Raw genomic sequence first — 23,030 nt, 5'->3', positions numbered from 1 at the left:
TGTTTTCTTAACAATGAAGAATATAACTCCCTTGAAAGATATGCTCTCTTCTTTTCCTGGTAGAAATATTCAGATATGTTAGTATCTCTCATTTTAAAAATTCAGAAATGGAAAAAAAAAAAAAAAAACGAGAAAAATTCCTCCCTAATACCACATCCTACACAACAGTACCTAATTTTCTTTGTTCTCTTCATAATCAAGTTTCTTAGAGGAGTTGTTCGTACATCTTGACTCTCCTTCCTTTCTTTTTAGTCTTTAATTCACATCCTTCAGGGCCTTTGTTCCCATCGTATATTAAAACTTATTTGCTAAAATAAAATAGTAAATGGCTTCAGTGTTTGTGGTTGTGTATATTTGAATTCCTCCCAGCATTATTCAGGAAAATAAATGACTCCCTTCTTGAAAAGCTGACTTTTTTCATGGTTTCAGTGATACCATACATCCCCCGTTTTCCTCTTCACCTCTCCAGCTGTTCCTTCTTGGTTTCCTTTGTCAGTACTTTCTTGTTGCTTGACATCTTACTGTTCCTCAGGGTACTCATTGCTAGCACATTTCTCTCTCCTGAGTTTTAGATTCATATATCCAGATATCTACTTGATTTCTGTTGTATATCTGACAGGCATTTCAAACTTAATATTTCAAAATACAACTCTCTCCCCCAACACTCTTGCCTCACTTGGAATTTCTGTGATGTAACAAATCAATCCATTTACTAAATCCATAAATTTAGGGGTTGCTGTCAGTTCTTTTTTGTTTCATACATCATCTCCATCAGCAAGTCCTATCAATTATACTTCCAAAATATTTTAATAATCAGTTGCCTCTCTGTCACCATTCAGTCTTCTAGACTACTGTAATAGCATGCTGACTGATCTCAGGTCTGTACTTCTCAGAGCAAATAGAGTCATTTTCAGAAGATGTAAAGCAGATCACCTCACTCTCCGGCTTTAGATCTTATGTTGAGTATTGATTGCTTTGAAAATAAAATGCATACTCAGTAGTATGACCTTAAAAGCTTTCATTCACAATTTGGTCTTTGCTTCCCTTTTCAGCCTCCTTTACTTTAGTGTTCACTGTATGTTAGCTACATTGGGCCTTTTAAAAGTTCCTTGAACAGTGAGATTCGGGGCATTGGTCCATACCATCATGCTGGTCATGCCTAAACATCACATCCTCATTACTGCCTCTGACCTCGCAGTCCAAGTTATTTTTATGACTTCCTTTAATGCACCTCTCCTCCACTAAATGTTAAGCTTCCAGTAGAACCAGGAATTCTGCAAACTATGGTGTCCTTGACCTCTCACATATTGCCTGGTCTAGAATAAATATTAGATGGATGGTATGGAGGGATAGATAGATGCATAAAAATCTGATCTGTGGCATAGATATATAGGTAAAAACTGATAGGCAAATGTAGACTCTCTTATTTCCCCCTCGTGAATAGCAGATGGTAATATATAAATACATTTCTTTTAATTCTTTCAGCAAGATCTGTGTACCTTCTTGATATCAAGAGCCTGCAAAAACTCAACACTGGCTAACTATTTATACTGGTATGTGAAATAATTTTTTATTTTAAAATCACTGTTTATGACTATTTTTTTCCAAACTAAACAAAAAGGCAGTTTAAAGTATGAGCAATCATCAAAAACCTATACAGTATTTATATCTAGCTGTGTTTCTTTGCAATTATGCTCATGGAAATGCTTGTTAGCATCACAGTTTTTCTTCCTTTCACTAACTTTCTAGGATCTAAGATAAAACTGGGTAAGTTAATTGATTTTTTTCAGTTTGATGTCTGTTTGCTTTTTATGCTGTTTAAATAGTGTAAGTATGATACTTTACTGTAAGTCAGTATTTTCACATTATTTACTAAAATACTGCAATCATGCTAAAGTAGACAGAATTTGAAGTTACTTATCTCATAGATGAGGAAACTGAGGCAGAGGCATGATGTAGCTGAACTTGCTAAAACTTGAGCTGGGATTAGATCATTGATTTCAAAATTTGCCATTTACAGAGTGCTTTCAGTGACCTTTTCTCATTTGTTCATGTGAAGTTAAATAGGGCAAATGTAAGTATCTCTATTTTACGTGAGAACACGTTTCCTGAATGAGTTGAAGGGAAGAAAGAGGAACTAAGGTATAGAAAGGTTAACTGACTTACTGAGACACGCTTAATATGAAGCGTGTCTCCCTTTTGTCATAGGATTTTAAAGTGTAAAGAACAAGTAGCTTAAGCCACAGGAGAAACACTGTTTTTGGTTCAGTTAAAGAAAGCACTAGGATTAAACACCAGACAAGAGAACCTTATCCAGTTTTTAGCAAACAAAAGGCAGAGCTAGTTGGGTAAGCTCTATTTGAAGCCTTCTGTACATTTGAGAGAACATTTTTAAACTTCCCAACAAACTTGATATTTTTTTAACTGTACAAAAGATCCGTGATTTAATCTTACTGCTTAGTTTACTGTGTTTAACTGCGTTTTTCTGTTGGTCTTTGTAGTGGGAAGAAAAATAATTCCATGCTTTTCTTTAGCAGTTTAATATAATATTCATAAAACTGCATTTCCCTCACAGTAACTTTCAGTATGTCCTTGAAAATACATCCACAGAATGTTTTGGGTAGTTGTTAATCACCATTTTGACTTCGAAGGGTTTGCTTAGAAATTATTATATTACCAAATCGCTACTATTTCCTTTTAATGCAGCTTCTTGCTTCCTAAAGTTCTCCATATTGCAGTTTGAATTCTTAAGTGTATGTCTATTAATTGGTGTTAAGGAAAAATATTTCCTCTTAAAAATTTAGGTAAATAATTTAGAGTAAATTAAAATGTGTAGGGCACAGTGCCAAGGTTTTGAGTAAGTACTTTTAAACCTTGTAGGTATTTAAAAATCAAGGTTTTATATATTTTTAAATGTTTTACTAAGAATTCCTTTATAGCTGTATTTACTTCCTTGTAATATTCATGGAAAGTTTCTCTGGCTCATTACTTGCAGTGTAGATTAGTCACTTACAGGAGCTGTATGTACATACACTGATTATGTGGTGTTTAAAATTATGTATTCTTTAGGTTTGAGTGTAGACCAGATTTCACTATAAAATTTGAAATTAGTTGTGATAAAATCTTTGCTGTTTTATTTCAAGTAGGAAGAGTTTTCAAACCGTTCTGAATGCAGCTGAACAGTAGGAAATCTATTAGGTGAACAGTTTTCAGTGAGGCAACAGTTTCTGCTCAGAAAGAGTACTTTGTTTTCTCTACAGATAATAAACAAAGTGAAGCCCTAGCTCCCAGTCTTGTAAATGTTCCATCAAACTTAGATTTGATTTGTGTTCTCCAACTGTATTTCTGATTCACTGATGCAATAGCATGTGCTATGTCTATTCATTCTCTGAGGAGTAATTGTTTTTCCCATATTTACAGTCCGTCAGAAATACTCAAGGAGGGAAAGAGCTATTGATGTGGACTTCTGACTTTGGTAGACACTACTTTTGTGATTGTAGCTTGAAAATAAGGAAATAATTTCAAGTAGTTGACTTAAAATAATCATTCTTTTCCGTTGAATCTGGACAGAGTAGTATAAAATATTAATCACATGTAACAGTTTATATGCTTCTCAGTCTAAGCTTACCCTAACAAATGTATTAAAATATAAATTTCAGTTGATTGTGCTATTTCATTTTGAACATTTTGAATTTCCTTGTTCATTTGTTCCCTTTCCATTGATTTAAACAGGATTCCTGCTATAGTTGAATCCTTAGGGGCCTAGAATAAAACAGACAATCCTTTTAAAATAAATGATGCCAACCTTTTAAACCACAGAGATAAGTAATAGCCTCTAATCTGTTAAATACTGAACATCAAGATCTATAAATTGTTGCAGTTTTTTTTTTTCTTTTCTATAGCTATTCGAGTATGTTGAAATTAAAAATAAACTTTGGCTGCTTTGACATGTTTTTCTATAACTTTTAAAACCTTTTAAGGTAATAAAGTTTATTTACCTCGCAAAATGAGATTGTCAGGAAATAGGTGGCCCGTTGCTGTCATCATACAATGGGTACCCACATAATTTTGTCTGCATTTCTACTTGAAGATGACAGGTTTTATGGAAGTTCAGTTCCGTTCAGTTCAGTCGCTCAGTTGTGTCCAACACTCTGCGACCCCATGAATCGCAGCATGCCAGGCCTCCTTATCCATCACCAACTCCCGGAGTTCACTCAGACTCACGTCCATCGAGTCAGTGATGCCATCCAGCCATCTCTTCCTCTGTCATCCCTTTCTCCTCCTGCCCCCAGTCCTTCCCAGCATCAAAGTCTTCTCCAATGAGTCAGCTGTTCGCATGAGGTGGCCAAAGTATTGAAGTTTCAGCTTCAACATCACTCCTCCCAGTGAACACTCAGGACTGATCTCCTTTAGAATGGACTTGTTGAATCTCCTTGCAGTCCAAGGGACTCTCAAGAGTCTTCTCCAACACCACAGTTAAAATGCAGAAGTACATGAGTGCTTTGTAGAATCTTCTTATTGCTGTAAACAGAATTCAGAAGTGGCGCAAATCTTGGTCTTCTTGTCTTAATCTAAGTTTGTCCTTCATTTTGGAGATGACACTGTCATTTTTATTTTAGATGGACTTGCCCTTTGGATTAGAACTTTGGCTTGAGTGATTTTGAGAGCTGTTTGTTATGTGACCTTTATCACATGGCTGCAGCCATTGTATTTACTTGATAGTCAAGGGGACCTGAACAAAGCAATGGAGCCTGTATATCATGGTCATCTGTATTGCTCATTTAGAAAGGAGTTGCTGTGTAAATACAGGAAAAGACAATGAATATACTAACATGACAGAGATAATAAAGACTTCAAAGGATTATTGTTCAGTCATCAAGAACGGTCCAACTCTTCACGACCCCAAGGACTGCAGCATGCCTGGCTTTTCTGTTCCTCACCATCTCCGGGAATTTGCCCAGGTTCACATCCAGTGAATTGGTGATGCCATCCAACCATCTCATCCTCTGTCACCCTCTTCTCCTTCTGCCTTCAGTCTTTCCCAGCATCAGGGTCTTTTCCAATGAGTCAGCTGTTCGCATCAGATGACCAAATTATTGGAGCTTCAGCTTCCACTTCAGTCCTTCCAAGGAGTATTCACGGTTGACTTCCTTTAAGATTGACTGATTTGATCTCCTCCTTGCTTTCCAAGGGACTCCCAAGGTGATGGAGATAGTAAAGGCTTCGCTATTCCATACTGAGACTTTGCTACATACATACTAAGGTGATGGAGATGGTAAAGACTTTAAAGAGTTATTAATTTTTTTAAATTTCATTTTAAATTTGTATGTGTCCTGTGGCTTTCTTTGTTCAAGATTTAAGAAGGCTTTCTTGAATTTTTGGTTTCTAACTCTTGTCAGGAACATAAAATAAATGTAGTGTCCTGGTCTCGTTTTTCATACTGCTTTACAGAAAATTCTAGGTTATGCAGCTCTGAGGACTTCTAGATCACCTGTTAGTATCATGGTGCAGCATGGCACTAGGAAGTCAGTAGGAGAAGGTGCTTAACTTTTATCAGCCTTTAAAATATTTCTGTGTATAAGACTATATTGCGTATGTCAGGGGCCAGTAAATGTTTTTTAAGATACAGAATCTGGCATCAGTTTCTTTATAACTTCTGAAGGGAGCTAAGAGTAAGTTGTGAAGCAGTGATGAGCCAGGTAACATTATCCGCAGAAGTTGTTGTGAGAGGTTGTACCTGTTCTGGGACGTCAGAGAAGAAAGAAGTTTTTAGTGTTTAAGAGTTCCAGAAAGCGATGGAGTGTCCCTGTGTTTGAAGTGTGGGCAGAATCAGGAAGGGAGGAGGCGGGATGGTATTTCAGGACAGTACTACAACATGAGCGAAAGCACAAAGTGGGGTAGGAGAGTCGAGCTGACTAGAGTATGAATGCATTCACTGGAGACAGTGGAAGTTGAACCAGAAACTTAGGGCCCCAGAGAGTTGTTTTTAAATAGAGGGAACTGTTGGTGTTTTTGTTAATATCAGTGGGGCATGATGAAGGTAGTTTAAAGAAGAAAACTTTAGGATGATTATATTGATCAAAAAAGTGTTTGTTTTTAGAGTTAGAGAAGCTGGGTAAAAGATATCTGCTGATTGATTCCAGACAGGGCTGCCTCGTAATGTAGAACGATTAAAAGAAGTATTTTACAGGAAAAAAATCAACACGGCCTGGTGACTAAGTTAGCATAGGTGTTTGGAATGGGGGAATGTGACTTAGGCTTGGCGCTAGATCCACAGACCACAAATTAAACACAAAGTGCCAGTAATAGTTTTAGGTAGAACCTGTGTTCGCTGGTTTGGTTACAACCTCACCACTTTTTTCTTGTTTTTCTTGTATTCAGGTGATCCAAACTGTAGCCCAAGTGCCTGAAATGTTGATAATGCCTTAAATTGAGATAGAAAAATCATTCATTTAGTGTGATAGTTTCAGTTTTACACATGTTCAATTATAAATGACAAGCAGTTTCTTGAAAAGGGGATATACTGCTTGAAAACTAGGGTAGATGAATGTAAAAGCAGACCACCTTAAGTATTCTGTCCAGGCATGGAATTGCTAACGGTATAGTGCAAACAAGACAGATAAACTCTCTGTTCTCATGAAGCTTACCTTCTAGGTGGTTGAATATTTCTTTCTAGACATAATGTAAAGGAAAATAATAAGCCCTGTGATTTGAGATTTGTGAACTACTATCAGTTAAGGAGGTTAAGAAGTTTCATATGCTTTTTAAAAGGTCAAACAGTGTGAGAGAGTAAGGTTAGTAGAAAGAATTCTGGCCTTGGAGTCCAGAATCCCGGATTCTGATTTCAACTCTTCAGTGAACTAATTGTATCACCGTGGGCAAGATACAACCACCTCTAAGTTTTACTGTTGATAAAACAAGCAAGTTTCAAACTGTACATCATGATCCATTTGAAATCAATTTTAAGGCCCACAATCTAGCTTGTGTTATGTAAAGAAAAATGAAATAGAACAATAACATATTAACATTATTCATAGAATATTGCTTTGTGAAACTTTTTTCAGCATTATGCGTCTGTATGCACACATGGGCTCTGTGCGCACACATGGGCTCTGTGCAACAAGTAATGATATAAAATTCATGTCAGTATGGCTTGTTCCAGTAATTGAAAACACTGGATTAGACAACCTCTAAAATCTAATCCAGGTCATTGTTTATATAATTATATGAATTATATCAGCAGTGTCGGTTTAAGAATATATTTATTTTTTTAAATCTCTATTATCACAGTTTTTTGATGGAAACATTGAACATTTTATATGGAATTTTAAGAAATGAAGAAATTGGGTGGGAAAGGGAAAATTAATACATTTATCTTTCAGAGTTGTGTTAATGAGAAAAGCTTCAGAGTTTTGTTTTTTTTTCCAGAATATGAGAGCCTTATGTAATACCAAAAATATTACATAAATTTAAAAAATATTTTTGTTCATGAGTTACTTGGTAGATTTGAGAGCTTATATGATTTCTGAAGATGTTAATGCTCTATCTACCTCATAAAGAATTAGGAGAAAATGCTTATTTTGATCCCAAAATTTTTAGAAAATGTAGGATATTTTACAAATTAAGGCATCCTTTTACTAATTTATCTTCTACAGAAGGTTTTATGTATTGTCCCTTAATTTTCAGATTTTAAAAGAGTGATGATAAAATGTTTCATTACTCATTATTTTTGCAAATGTGAATCTTTTAATAGAAAGGCATAAATAAAATGAATCTGTGTTTCATTTCACACTTATATGAATGACTTAACCTATTTTTAAGGTATGTGATAGTGGAATGTGAAGATCAAGATACTCAGCAGAGAGACCCAAAGACCCATGAAATGTACTTGAATGTTATGAGACGGTTCAGCCAAGCATTGTTGAAGGTAACCATTTAATGTATGGATTGGCATATACAGTCCATGGACCCTATCTGGCCCATTGCCTGTTTTATTGTGGTCTATGAGCTAAATATGGTATGGTCTATGAGCTAAACATGGGAAATAGGTGGGGAAACAGTGGAAACAGTGTCAGACTTTGTTTTGGGGGGCTCCAAAATCACTGCAAATGGTGATTGCAGCCATGAAATTAAAAGACGCTTACTCCTTGGAAGAAAAGTTATGACTAACCTAGGTAGCATATTGAAAGGCAGAGATACTACTTTGCCAACAAAGGTCCGTCTAGTCAAGGCTATGGTTTTTCCAGTAGTTACATATGGATGTGAGAGTTGGACTGTGAAGAAGGCTGAGCGCCGAAGAATTGATGCTTTTGAACTGTGGTGTTGGAGAAGACTCTTGAGAGTCCCTTTGACTGCAAGGAGATCAGCCCTGGGTGTTCTTTGGAAGGAATGATGCTGAAGCTGAAACTCCAGTACTTTGGCCACCTCATGCGAAGAGTTGACTCATTGGAGAAGACCTTGATGCTGGGAGGGATTTGGGGCAGGAGGAGAAGGGGATGACCCAGGATGAGATGGCTGGATGGCATCACCGACTCGATGGACATGAGTTTGAGTGAACTCCGGGAGTTGGTGATGGACAGAGGCCTGGCGTGCTGCGATTCATGGGGTCACAGAGAGTCGGACACGACTGAGCGACTGAGCTGAACTGAACTGAACTGATGAGCTAAACATTGCTTTTTATTTTTAAATAATTGGGAAAAGTCACAAGAAGAGTAATACTTTGCGACACATAAAAATTATGTCAAATTCACAAGTCAGTCTTCATAAGTAATATTTTATTGAGACATAGTTATGCTCATTTGCTTTCATATTGTTTGTGACCACTTTGACTACAATAGGAGTAAATAGCCAGAATGGAAACTCTGTAGTCAACAACACCTAAAGTAGTTAATCCTTGGCCCTTTATAGAAAGTTTGTTGACCCCTAAGTTAATGAAAAAAAACCTGTTGCTGGAACAAAAAAAAACCCAAATCTTTACTCTTTTGTTTCATTCTCTGTTTTCAATTTTTATTTTTAAGACTACGCTTTAACCTCTGAGCCACCAGGGAAGCCCTAAGACTAGGTATATTTACATAAATCTGGCAGTGGTCATATTGCAGATACTTTACAGGACTTCTCTTTTTGCTTTTACGTTTTCTAGAGATCTGTAGGCGTTTTTTACCTGGTGTTCTTGTGATTGTTAAGGCAGTGTCTCAGTTCAGCCAGCAGAGGGTGCATGGGCCATGAAAAGAAATTGTCACAACAGTTCCTGATTTGCTGTAGAATTATTTCGCTTCATAGCATCTTTATCTGCTGTTTCATGTTCCATTTAAATTGTCTTGAAATTTAAATCACATCTTACTGAACTGTTTGAGAGTAAACTTTTTTTATAGTCCTCAGAGCCCATAGATTTGCTATATCTAAACTGATTGGAAAATAAGCAGTTGGTCCTCTCTTCTAATCTCAGTTCTGTCACTTATAGCCTTTGTCATCCTCTGAGGCAATTAGGTCTCTCTGAGAATAAATTTCAGTCTTTTAAATGAAGATACATAATTGCCAGGCTGCTTCCTTCAGTGTAATGGAGAAATTAAATGAGAAATTGTTATTTTATAATATTTTATGAACTGAGAATTACTACATTAAGACTTCATAGCATTGGTTTTATGGCTTTTATTTTACTAAGCTAGCATATTATATTGCTATTTGAGAACTTTCTTTTAAGGATTTAATTTGTTCCTTGAAGATAATATTGTTTCTACTATATGCCCAGAACATTTTTCAAGGAATTATAAGCGTCCAGATATTTATTGAATCAGTCAGTGAAAACACTTCGGGTCAGTAAATTTTGTCTTGTCACACACTTGCACGTGGGAAAAAACATGCAATTTTTCATAGATTAGTATTCACTGACGACTCAAATATTTTAAACTGTGGAAAATCCTGAAAGAGATGGGAACACCAGACCACCTAACCTGCCTCTTGAGAAATCTGTATGCAGGCCAGGAAGCAACAGTTAGAACTGGACATGGAACAACAGACTGGTTCCAAATAGGAAAAGGAGTACATCAAGGCTGTATATTGTCACCCTGCTTATTTAACTTCTATGCAGAGTACATCATGAGAAACGCTGGAGTGGAAGAAACACAAGCTGGAATCAAGATTGCCGGGAGAAATATCAATAACCTCAGATGTGCAGATGACACCACCCTTATGGCAGAAAGTGAAGAGGAACTAAAAAGCCTCTTGATGAAAGTAAAAGAGGAGAGTGAAAAAGTTGGCTTCAAGCTCAACATTCAGAAAATGAAAATCATGGCATCCGGTCCCATCACTCCATGGGAAATAGATGGGGAAACAGTGGAAACAGTGTCAGACTTTATTTTTTTGGGCTCCAGAATCACTGCAGATGGTGATTGCAGCCATGAAATTAAAAGACGCTTACTCCTTGGAAGAAAAGTTATGATCAACCTAGATAGCATATTCAAAAGCAGAGACATTACTTTGCCGACTAAGGTCCATCTAGTCAAGGCTATGGTTTTTCCAGTGGTCATGTATGGATGTGAGAGTTGGACTGTGAAGAAGGCTGAGCGCCAAAGAATTGATGCTTTTGAACTGTGGTGTTGGAGAAGACTCTTGAGAGTCCCTTGGACTGCAAGGAGATCCAACTAGTCCATTCTGAAGGAGATCAACCCTGGGATTTCTTTGGAAGGAATGATGCTAAAGCTGAAACTCCAGTACTTTGGCCACCTCATGCGAAGAGTTGACTCATTGGAGAAGACCTTGATGCTGGGAGGGATTGGGGGCAGGAAGAGAAGGGGACGACAGAGGATGAGATGGCAGGATGGCATCACTGACTCGATGGACACGACTCTGAGTGAACTCCGGGAGTTGGTGATGGACAGGGAGGCCTGGCGTGCTGCGATTCATGGGGTCACAAAGAGTCGGACACGACTGAGCGACTGAACTGAACTGAAGATAACAGGCTTCTCATTATCTCTGAATCAAGATTTTTTTTCAATATTACTTTGTGTTGAAGTTTGTAGTTATTAAATAATAAATAAAGGTCGCCCATGCTATTGAAGAAACTGATCATTATGCTATATAGAATTAACTTTTCTTTCCTTTGAATTCCTTCAGGGTGATAAGTCTGTCAGAGTTATGCGTTCTCTGCTGGCTGCACAACAGACTTTTGTAGATCGGCTGGTGCACCTAATGAAGGCAGTGCAGCGTGAAAGTGGAAATCGTAAGAAAAAGGTAAACCTTCTGGCTTTGCTTTCTGTTTATGCTTAGAGGTGATGGTTTAGTCACTAACTCATATCCGACTCTTTGTGATCCCATGGATTGTAGCCTGCCAGTCTCCTCTGTCCATGGGATTTCCCAGACAAGAATACTGAAGTAGGTTGGTATTTCCTTTTCTCGCAGATCTTTCTGACCCAGGGATCAAACCTGGGTCTCTTGCATTGCAGGCAGATTAACAACATTAATCTCACTGTACACCTTCACCAGAACTCTTAGGTGACCAGTAGATCTCAACAGTGGGCTTAAAATATTCAGGAAACCATGTTGTAAACAGATGTGTTACCATGCAGGCTTTGTTCTTCATTTAGGAGCAAGCAGTTGATTTAGCGTAACTCTTAAGGGCCTTAGGATTTTTGAAATGGTAGATAAGTGTTGGCTTCAACTTCAGCCCCTAACCAGAGCATCAGCCTGCCCTTTGAAGCTTTGAAGCCAGGCATTGACTTCTCCTTTTGAGCTATGAAAGTCTTAGATGGCATTCTTCCAATAAAAGGCTGTGTCATCTGCAGTGAAAAATCTGTTGTTTAGTGTAGTAGCAACTTCTGTTAATTATTTTTGCCAGATTCTGTGGATAACCTTGCTGCATCTTCTGCATCTGCACTTGCTGCTTCATCTTGCATTTTCGTGCTACGGAGATGACTTCTTTCCTTAAACCTCATGAGCCAACCTCTGCTAGCTTCAAATTTTTCTTCTGCAGTTTTCTCACCACTTTCAGCCTTCACAGCCTTGTATTTGCCACATACTGCAGAACACATATTGTTTTGCCTGTGTTTTAAATCAGACAGTCCCAAATGTAGTGTTAACATTGGCTAAAACTCTTTTCAGACATTTTTTTCATGATGATAATAAAAGACAAACTTAGCTTTTATTTACATAGTTTTAATAGAAACATGCCCCCACATTTTAGTGCAAGGCCAAGATGATGCTCCACCACCATTGTTTGTGTTATTACCAGGAATAATGAAATGGCTACAGTTAATAATTTAAAATCACATGTAATGCTTTTCCATTCCTCATAATGAAGTTGGGAGAGACTTGTCCTGTTGAGTCCAACAGTGGTAAATGTGTCACAAGGGAATCCATGAGTTAGGTTTCAGATGGTAAAACAGATACTAATATTGTTGCTACCTTCTTTCCTTTGCTGATATCATTTAGGAAAAATTCTCTTGATTGACGTCTTTGAATCTAGATGTTTGAGTTCTAATAAAAATACATTAATTCCACATTTAAAAACAGATTAAAGCTTTTATTTTGATGTTAAATATTCTCTTTTACTTTATAATTCTTTAGATTATAATATATATTCTGTAAAAATATGTTGCATGTCTACTGTGTGCCAAGCACTCTTTTAGAGTCTGGGATACAGTGGTGAATATAAAAATCCCTACCCTTTATAATGTAAGGAGCTTACATTCCTGTTGGAGGGAAAAGTTAACAAAATAAATAAAATATATGCTATATAGTGTCTTATGCTATTGAGGAAAATAAAGCAGGAAAGGGGAATAGGTAGTGCCCGGTTCAAGTATTAAGGCAGTGTTTCATTTCTCAATGGAATGATCATGAAGGTCTCACTAAGAGCTGACATTTGGACAAAAACCTGAAGCAAGTTGGGGAGCACACCATGTGAATATCTAGAGAAGACTGTTTCAGCAAGAGGAACGGCAAGCACAAAGGCCCTGCTGTGGGAGCATGTGTGACATGTTTGAGAAATAGGAGGAAGTGCAGTGTATTTAGTTAAGTTTTCTCCCCATGAAAACAAGCTTACCTATTTAAAGAATGCTAGACTCACAAGGTTTCCCAAGTGGTGCAAGTGGTAAAGAATCTGCCTGCTAATGCAGGAGATGCAAGGAAGGTGGGTTCCCTGGACAGAGCAGCCTGGTGGGCTACAGTCCATGAGGTTGCAAAGAGTTGGACAGACTGAGCATGCACGCATGCGCATACACACACACACTCTCAATCTCTCTCTCTCTCTCACAGCTTTCCAAGAAAATAGATTGTCCTTTTGAAATTGAATAGGTGGGCTTGGTCTAAACATTATAGATGCTGCTAAGTGAGAAGACTGTTTCATCATGACTTGAACTGCTCAGTTTCTGAAATCTTGGCTTAATGCAGTATGTATGTGAGCTAAAGAAAATGAGTAAATGATTATAAGAGTTTGAGCAAGCTCTGGGAGTTGGTGATGGATATGGAAGCCTAGCGTGTTGCAGTCCATGGGGTCACAGAGTCGGACGCAACTGAGCTGAACCTGATATCTTAGTAAAAGTTTCATCAGATAGAATCAATGAATAGTAAAATGTAGGGTCCAAGTTCCTCCAAGTAAATTGAGTTTACTTTTTAAACCCAAAATACACAGTGAAACAGCTAATAAAATTCTTGCTTAATATCTGGTCATGTGAAATTAAGCTTCAAACAACATTAGTCTCTTTGTGACTTCATAAGTCCTTTTAAAGCAGAAATTATATCTTTAAGTCCAGCCTGAGAATATCCCTGATTCTCAGTTGCAGCAAGAGAAACATACTCCCTGACCTCTGAGAGTCCAGCATTTCATAGGTCAGGGGATCGTGCCTTACAAAGTGTGCTGCTGTTATTGTCAGGTGGATTATAAGTGCTTTTCTCTCACACATACTAACTCCTTTATGTTATGTTACTTCACATAGACTTTGATGGTGCTTTGCAGATATTTTAACGTTAATGTTATCAGTCTTTTACATCCTTACCATATGCTTTAAAAGTCACTTTTCCATTGTAACCTAATTAGTACTTTATAACTTGTTCTCCTAGAATGAGAGACTACAGGCATTGCTTGGAGACAATGAAAAGATGAACTTGTCCGATGTGGAACTCATCCCACTGCCTTTAGAACCTCAGGTGAAAATTAGAGGAATAATTCCAGAAACAGCTACATTGTTTAAGGTAATTGTGGTGGATCTTTTATATCTATGACTGGAGCTGATTCTTTAAAGCTGTATCAGAGACTCTACTTTTGGGAAAAAAATGCCTTTTATTTATCTGTGTTTTAAGATCTTTTTGTAATACCTGTGGACATTTTTATGTGAAATGTATGAAGTATTTTTATATCACTGGGTTTTTAAATATTTAATTCTTTGAACTATTTATTAATCAGAGCCACACCTGTCTTTTCCCATGTAAGCTTAAAAAATAAATTGAATTGCACACTTAGGCATTTACTTTATAAGTTCCTGTGGTTAGATAAGAATTCCAGTTACCCTTTTATAAAATTTTTCGATTTGGTATCTGTTCCTATGACTTAAATATTTTCTTATCTTTTTAAGTGGTAATTCTCTTTAGTCCATAACAGCATGCACCTGGCTTTCTTTTGGCTGGCCACCACTTGGCTAGTTAGAAAGGACTGGAGGCAGCTGCCTTCTCTAAGCAGACCGAAGGGCTGAGATCATTCCTTGTGAAGCTTCATTGAGACATGATGTTGTAGGTTGTCTGATTCTAGGGTTGGAAAAGGGGGAAGTTGCATTGGAATATTACTTTCTATTGGGTAAGAAAGGCCTCATAGATCTCTCCTTTGGATATATTTTAAAAAGGGTATGATTACAATAAGAAATAGTTCAGATTTTTTTTAAGGGTGTGATTTGAAAGGCAGCCTTTGGCAGCCCAGCATGCACAACTGCAATATGTTTCAAAAAGCAGTACTTTAACCTTACTGCATCTTATGGACTGATAGTGTCTATTCTTCTAAAAATTATTCTATTGCATCAGTTTTTAAATGTTGTTTGCAACCTGTTTAGTTGGTTTTAAGACGCATTGAGTTATAAACCTGCAGTTAAAAAAATGCTGGTTATAGGAGAGAGAATGCAAGTATTTCTTAGTTCATGCTGCTAAGTTACTTCAGTCGTGTTCGACTCTGTGCGACCCCATAGACGGCAGCCCACCAGGGTCCCCCATCCCTGGGATTCTCCAGGCAAGAACACTGGAGTGGGTTGCCATTTCCTTCTCCAATGCAGGAAAGTGAAAAGTGAAAGTGAAGTCACTCAGTCATGTCCGACTCTTTGCAACCCCATGGACTGCAGCCTACCAGGCTCCTCCGTCCATGGGATTTTCCAGGCAAGAGTACTGGAGTGGGCTGCCATTGCCTTCTCCAGTAGAACTCCCAAATAAGATCTGCTTCTAATATTCTCATTCCCTTTAGGACTAACCAAGAACAGTGTTTTATCATTTTTTAGCAAACAGGATGAAAAAGAATGTTTAAGACATAGAGCCAGAGTTGTAAGAGTGCAGTATGAGAATCTGTCATCGTTGTTAGGTAGATTCTGGATCCATTTTTTTTTCCTTAAATAATTTTATAATTATGTCATATATACAAAGTATATAGATGGTCAGTAAGATATCATGGGATATCTTTTTAATCCTAATGTTCAATTCTGAATTTTTTCTTCTAGCCTTTATTAAATAAGTGGACATTCTTGAAAATTCTGAATTGGCGTTTAGGACTAATGGTTCTAGGGCATTTACTGCATAACTCTAGGATTATAATTCTAAACCATTTGGGGGTCATGAGTTTAAGAGTCCAATGAAAGTGATGGATTGGATATTTTAGAAAGTTACCCGTAATGCTTGTACATACACTGAAATGTCTACACAGAGTTGTAGCAGAATCCGTAAATTCTTGTTGCCCTTCTATGAACTCCTTAGAGCTGAAAAGGTTATGGACTTAGTTTTCAATATTTTTAGACAGCATTTTGTTAGACCCTAGCTTAAGAACAAAAGCTAGATCTCTGTGGGGAGTGAGCCCCTTAAGGCACTGAGATTAGTGCCCTAGTTATCCTTAGATTGTCATATGTTTACACTAGATTTCAGATGTACTCTAAATTTCAACATCAGGTCCAAATCGGAATAGGGAAGTTGCAACAAAGAACATCTTGCTTATCATTTATCTTTAGGAATTTTGCTTCCAGTTGTTTTCTTGAGCGTTTGTGAGTAGGGTACAGGGATAAAATATATTTACCCTGAGGTGATCAAAGGATACTACAACTATTTGAAGTTTTAATTCACTAGAGGTTGTAGTTTCTAAACTTAAATTCTTTGAAGGATTTTTGATGCCTTTCCCCTACATTTTATAGTGACGTTTTCAAACATACAGCAAAGTTGAAAGGCTTTCACAGTAAACAACTATACACTCACTTCTTCAATTCTGTTAGTAACATTTTACTGTACTTTTTTTGTCACACACCTGTTCATCCCTCTATCTGATACTTTTTATGCTAGTATTTCTCATGGTCTATAGAAACTAATATTATTTGATTTGTCAGACTCATTGCTTTTCTTTAGATTATTACAGGTTTCTCTACATTTCCATCTTATATAATTTGAAAATAATATTTTTATTTCCAGAGTGCTCTTATGCCTGCACAGTTATTCTTTAAGACTGAAGATGGAGGCAAATATCCAGTTATATTTAAGCATGGGGATGATTTACGCCAAGATCAACTTATTCTCCAAATCATTTCACTCATGGACAAGGTGAGGATAATCTTATGTTGGTAGGGAACATGTTTTCATTTCAGAAATCAATGGTTTCGTGGATATGCTATGCATGGATACAGAATTACATGTACCCAGAATTATGTAACATTCAGGTACAATCCTGGAGAGCTGAACAATCTCCACTTGATCTTGAACAAATGTAGTTGTTATTGTATTACTGTAGATGGCTCTTAAGATGAGTATAAAATGAAACTGCATGTGTTCCTTTTTATAAAAACTTTTTCACAGTTCTTTCAGTGTTGGATTTAGTAATTTTCTTCCTCTTAGTCAATTAAATCTTCTTTCTTAAATCCTGTTTCTGTCCATGGATTTTAAAGAAACATATTTGTTTTCATTTCCTTATTTGGAGTCATAAAATACTTCATGGCCAGTAAGGCCTGCATAAATCCTTAGGAGGAACCCTCTGTCAGTGAAAACTGACAGTGATTTAGAAAAAGATAAAGAGATGTATTAAACTGCTATAATACTTACTACAAAACTGTTTCATAACATTCTTTTCATTTGTTTAATATAACTTTTGATCTTAGCTTCTACGAAAAGAAAATCTGGATTTGAAGTTGACGCCCTACAAAGTATTAGCCACTAGTACAAAGCATGGTAAGTTTATTTTTTAACAATTATTTATTCAGTGTCCAATGAGTATATTTTTCCTTTTTAAATTGTAAGTTGTTAAGAACATTAGGGATTGAACTCATTTGTAACACTGAAGACCAGTCAGGCCTTCCTGGCAACCTGTCTATCTTCCCTCCCTCCCTTTCTTTTTATACCTCTTGAAATCATTAAACAGCATATTTGGGAAAAAAATGAGAACCTTTATGATATATTTCTTTGGATTCACAACTGTTTCCAAACCACAGTAGTTTTCTTCTGTGGTGATTTGTATCTGAAATCATAATTGTTTTTGTTATCGTTCAGTTACTAAGTCATGTTCAACTCTTTGCGACCTAATTCACTGCAACATACCAGGCTCCTTCCTCAGTCCTCCACTATGTCCTGGAGTTTGCTTAGATTTGTGTCTGTTGAGTCTGTAATGCTATCTAACCATCTCATCCTCTGCTGCACCCTTCTCCTTTTGCTTTCAATCTTTTCCTAGCATCAGTGTCTTTTCCAGTGAGCTGGCTCTTCACATGAAGTAGCCAAAGTATCGGAGCTTCAGCTTCAGCATCAGTCCTTCCAATGAATATTCAGGGTTGATTTCCATTAGGATTGACTGGTTTGATCTCTCTACAGTAAAAGGGATTCTCAGGAATCTTCTCCCACACCAAAATTCGAAAGCATCAGTTCTTTGGAACTCAGCCTTCTTTGTGGTCCATCACGTCCCTACATGACTACTGGAAAAACCATAGCTTTGTCTATATAGACCTTTGTCTTTGATGTCTCTGTTTTTTATTACGCTGTCTAAATTTGTCATAACTTTCCTTCCAAACAGCAAACAACTTTTAATTTCATGGGTGCAGTCACCGTCTGCAGTGATTTTGGAGCACAAGAAAATAAAAACTGTCACTGCTTCAACTTTTTCCCTTTCTATTTACCATGACGTGATAGGACCAGATGCCATGATCTTAGTTATTTGAATGTTGAGTTTCAAGCTACTTTTTTCACTCTGTTTAACTCTAATCAAGAGGCTCTTTAGTTCCTCCTCACTTTCTGCCTTTACAGTTGTATCATCTGCATATCTGAGGCTGTTGATATTTCTTCTGGCAATCTTGATTCCAACTTGTGACTCATCCAGCTTGGCATTTCATGTGATGTACTCTGCATATAATCATTATTGAGAGTTACTAAAACCTAGAGAGGCTTTGTATTGTGCCGTGCTTATGCAAACCACTCATCAGATGATATTGCTTTTATTCATTGATGTTTTTTTTTTAATATATATGTCTAACTCTTTCTGAGATTGAGTAACCTCTGGAAGTTTGGCGGAAGATTCCCTCAGAATGCTTGCCTAATGTGTATTGTAACTTTTATAATCTTGTTACTCTTAGAGCTTCTTACCCTTAGATTAGGTACTTTGGAGAAACAAGTACTTGTTTTATTTTAGGCTTTCTGCCCTTCTCCTTGTTACTTCCAAATCTTTCTGGCAGTTTAATTTCTTATATGTTCTATTACTATCCTACATAAATTGATTTACTTAGCTTTTATTTGCTCCTGGGACCGAGACAAAAGCATTAGCTTAGTTTACAAGTTCTTGAGTGGTATAACATACCTCCATACCTCTCTGTTACACCTCTTTTTTCCACTCTCCTTGCTTCTTAGACTTTAGCCACACCATCCACCTTCCATTTTCGCAAATGTACCATGCTCTTTTGAGCCTTATATTATTGTTATCTTTAATATTCTTTCTGCCTTATTTATGCATCTTATTATCCTTCAAAACACAGTTCAGATGTCAGAGGCCCTCTGATCCGTATTGTAATATAGGTCTCCCTTTACTGTTCCTTTTCATAGTGTCCTTTCATTCATAGCATTTATTCCAATAAAATTTGCAAACTTGTGAGATATCTGAAAGCAGGTCAAAGCGCTGTTTTTGCTTACCTGCAAAATTCTTGCTACCTAGTAGAAAAACTACAAATATATGTTAAATGCATTGATGCAGACTGTTCGGTATTTATCATATGGGAATAAATGAGATGTTTCTTACTCTAAAGTAATGCACAGTCTCCTAATATGCATGCAGATAATTATAATGTGTCATTGTTTGGTCACTTAGTCATGTCTGACTCTTTGCAACCCCACAGACTGTAGCCTTCCAGGCTCCTCTGTCCATGGGATTTCCCAGATACGACTACTGGAGACGGTTGCCATTTTCTTCTCCAGAGGATCTTCCTGCCCAGGGATTGAATTTGTTTCTCTTGCATTGGCAGACAGATTCTTTACCACTGAGCCACTAGGGCAGCCCAATTATAATGTAAGGCTTACCAAAACCAGATCATAGTTGTTTATGATTCTGAAATATTTCCATCATTCAAATTTGATTTTTTTTTTCCCACAGATTTGTAGTTTTATACTTCTTTTGTTGTCCCTGGACTTACTTACAGGCTTAATTTTTATCCTTATTCTCATGTATACTATCCCCCTCCCCTTCTTTATGGTAGTTCAGGTAGGGGATTTATACTTCCCTCTCATAGCATTTCCAGGGAATGGCAGAAGATAGAGTATTACACAAAGAAAGCCAATGAATATACTATAATTTTAGGGTTAGGTGATTGATACTCTGAAATGCCACAATTTCAGATTTCTTAAAGTGATTTTTCATTTAGAATTTTAATTGACATATGTTATAAAACTGCAGAAAGAAATTTTTATGCCAAATTTAAGAACCCTGACCCTGTTACTGATCTGATAAATAGAGTGCCTGAAGAACTATGGACACAGGTTCTGACATTGTACAGGAAGCTGTGATCGAGACCATCCCCAAGAAAAAGAAATGCAAAAAGCCAAAATGGTTGTCCGAGGAGGCCATACAAATAGCTGAGAAAAGAAGAGACGTGAAAGGCAAAGGAAAAGGAAAGATACACCCATATGAATGCAGAGTTTCAAAGAACAGCAAGGAGAGATAAGAAAGTCTTCCTCAGTGATCAGTGCAAAGAAATAGAGGAAAACAATAGAATGGGAAGGACTAGAGATCTCTTCAAGAAAATTAGAGATATCAAGGGACCATTTCATGCAAAGATGGGCACAGTAAAGGACAGAAATGGTATGGACCTAACAAGCAGAAGATATTGAGAAGAGGTGGTAAGAATACACAAAAGAACTACACAAAAAAGATCTTAATGACCCAGATAACCACGTTGGTGTAATCACTCACCTAAAGCCAGACATCCTGGAATATGAAGTCAAGTGGGCCTTAGGAAGCATCACTACAAAGAAAGTTATTAGAGGTGATGGAATTCCAGTTGAGCTATTTCAAGTCCTAAAAGATGATGCTGTGAAAGTGCTACACTCAGTATGCCAGCAAATTTGGAAAACTCAGCAATGGTCAGGACTGGAAAAGATCGGTTTTCATTCCAATCCCAAAGAAAGGCAATGCCAAAGAATGTTCAAACTACCACAAAATATTGTATTCATCTCACATGCTAGCAAAGTAATGCTCAAAATTCTCCCAGTGAGGCTTCAACAATACATGAACTGAGAACTTCCCAACATTCAAGCTGGATTTAAAAAAGGCAGAGGAACCAGAGATCAAATTGCCAAAATCCACTGGATTGTAGAAAAGGCAAGAGAGTTCCAGAAAAATACCTATTTCTGCTTTATTGACTATGCCAGAGCCTTTGACAACAAACTGGAAAATTCTGAAAGAGATGAGAATATGAGACCGCCTTACCTTCTTGAGAAATGTGTATACAGGTCAAGAAGCAGCAGTTAGAACCAGATGTGAAACAATGGGCTGGTTCCAAATTGGGAAAGGAGTGTGTCAAGGCTGTATTTTGTCATCTTGTTAACTCCCCTGGAGAAGGAAGTTGCAACCCACTCCACCACTCTTGCCTGGAGAATCCTATGGACAGAGAAGCCTGGTAGGCTACAGTCCACGGGGTCGCAAAGAGTTGGACACGACTGAGCAACTTCACTTCACTTCACTTACTTAACTTACATGCAGAGTACATCATGGGAAATGCTGGGCTGGATGAAGCACAAGCTGGAATCAAGATTGCTGGGAGAGAAATATCAATAACCTCAGATATGCAGATGACACCACCCTTATGGCAGAAAGTGAAGAGGAACTAAAGAGTCTCTTGATTGAAGTAAAAGAGGAGAATGAAAAATCTGGCTTACATTCAACAAACGAAGATCATGGGATCCAGTCCCATCACATCATGGCAAATAGATGGGGAAACAATGAAAACAGCGAGAGATTTATTTTGGGGGGGCTCCAAAATCGCTGCAGATGGTGACTGCAGCCATGAAATTAAAAGATGCTTGCCTCTTGGAAGAAAAACTATGACCAACCTAGACAGCATATTAAAAAGCAGAGACATTGCTTTGTCGACAAAGGTCCGTCTAGTCAAAGCTATGGTTTTTCCAGTAGTCATGTATGTATGTGAGAGTTGGACTATAAAGAAAGCCATGCACCGAAGAATTGATGCTTTTGAACTGTGTTGTTGGAGAAGACTCTTGAGAGTCCCTTGGACTGCAAGGATATCAAACCAGTCAATCCTAAAGGAAATCAGTCCTGAACATTCATTAGAAGGACTGATGCTGAAGCTGAAACTCCAATACTTTGGCCACCTGATACAAAGCACTGACTCATTGGAAAAGACCCTGATGCTGGGAAAGATTGAAGGCAGGAGGAGAAGGGAATGACATAGGACAAGATGGTTGGATGGTATCACCGACTCAGTGAACATGAGTTTAAGCAAGCTCTGGGAGTTGGTGATGGACGGGAAGCCTGGTGTGCTGCAGTCCATGGGGTTGCAAAGAGTTGAACGTGACTGAGTAACAACTGAACTGAACCTTATTACTTTGTGTTCCTGTATATAATAATAGAAATTGGCCTAGAGAAACATACAGATTTTCAGCTTAATTTTTTTAATGTTTCCGTGTAGTTACTATGATGTAAATGCCAATATATTACTAAATACAATGTTTATAGACCTCTTTAAGCTAATAAGTTTGTATTGTGTACATTTGCAAATGAAGACTATTCTTAACAGAATCTTTATTGCTTAACCAATATTGTTTTGTCATTCAGTCATGTCTGACTTTGCGATCCCATAGACTACAGCACACCAGGCTCCTCTGTTCTCCACTCTCTCTCTGAGTTTGCTCAAATTCATGTCTGTTGAGTCAGTGATGCTATCTAACCATATCATCCTCTGCTACCTCCTTCTGCCTTCAGTGTTCCCAGCATCAAAGTCTTTTCCAACAGAGGGGGCTCTTCACATCAGGTGGCCTAAGTGAGCTTCAGCTTCAGCAAGTCCTTCCAGTGGCTTAACCAAAAGCTGTGCTTAATACAATATATCTATTTCTGTGTAGGCTTCATGCAGTTTATCCAATCAGTTCCTGTTGCTGAAGTTCTTGATACAGAAGGAAGCATTCAGGTATAATATCTATTTTAATGATTTATAAATTTCATGAATATTTCTTCTTAGAAAAGTTTCAGTCTCTATAAAAAGTACATAGAGTTTTAGAAATGACAGTCTCTTTTTCTCACTTTTCTTCCCTCAAGTGGTTTTTTTTTCCCAAAGAATTAAACAATGCTAACAGTTGGAAATGTTTCCAAGGTAGATAGATGTTCAGTTCCT

General features: G+C 37.4%; 1 protein-coding gene across 1 annotated transcript in view; it reads left to right on the top strand.

The window, feature by feature from the left end:
* Nucleotides 1-23,030, top strand: part of PIK3C3 (phosphatidylinositol 3-kinase catalytic subunit type 3) — a 164,348-nt gene that overhangs the window by 95,907 nt on the left and 45,411 nt on the right. Inside the window, exons 13-19 of the mRNA XM_052660396.1 lie at nucleotides 1,486-1,553; nucleotides 7,822-7,927; nucleotides 11,113-11,229; nucleotides 14,053-14,184; nucleotides 16,636-16,764; nucleotides 17,316-17,385; nucleotides 22,762-22,826. Coding sequence (XP_052516356.1) covers nucleotides 1,486-1,553; nucleotides 7,822-7,927; nucleotides 11,113-11,229; nucleotides 14,053-14,184; nucleotides 16,636-16,764; nucleotides 17,316-17,385; nucleotides 22,762-22,826 — 687 coding nt within the window. The remainder of the gene's footprint in view (nucleotides 1-1,485; nucleotides 1,554-7,821; nucleotides 7,928-11,112; nucleotides 11,230-14,052; nucleotides 14,185-16,635; nucleotides 16,765-17,315; nucleotides 17,386-22,761; nucleotides 22,827-23,030) is intronic.

The sequence above is a fragment of the Budorcas taxicolor genome, chromosome 22 (assembly GCF_023091745.1).
Source record: "Budorcas taxicolor isolate Tak-1 chromosome 22, Takin1.1, whole genome shotgun sequence".
In the NCBI taxonomy this organism is placed as follows: Eukaryota; Metazoa; Chordata; class Mammalia; order Artiodactyla; family Bovidae; genus Budorcas; species Budorcas taxicolor.
The sequence above is the reverse complement of the archived record's forward strand: the minus strand, read 5'-3'. Positions and strand labels throughout refer to the sequence as shown.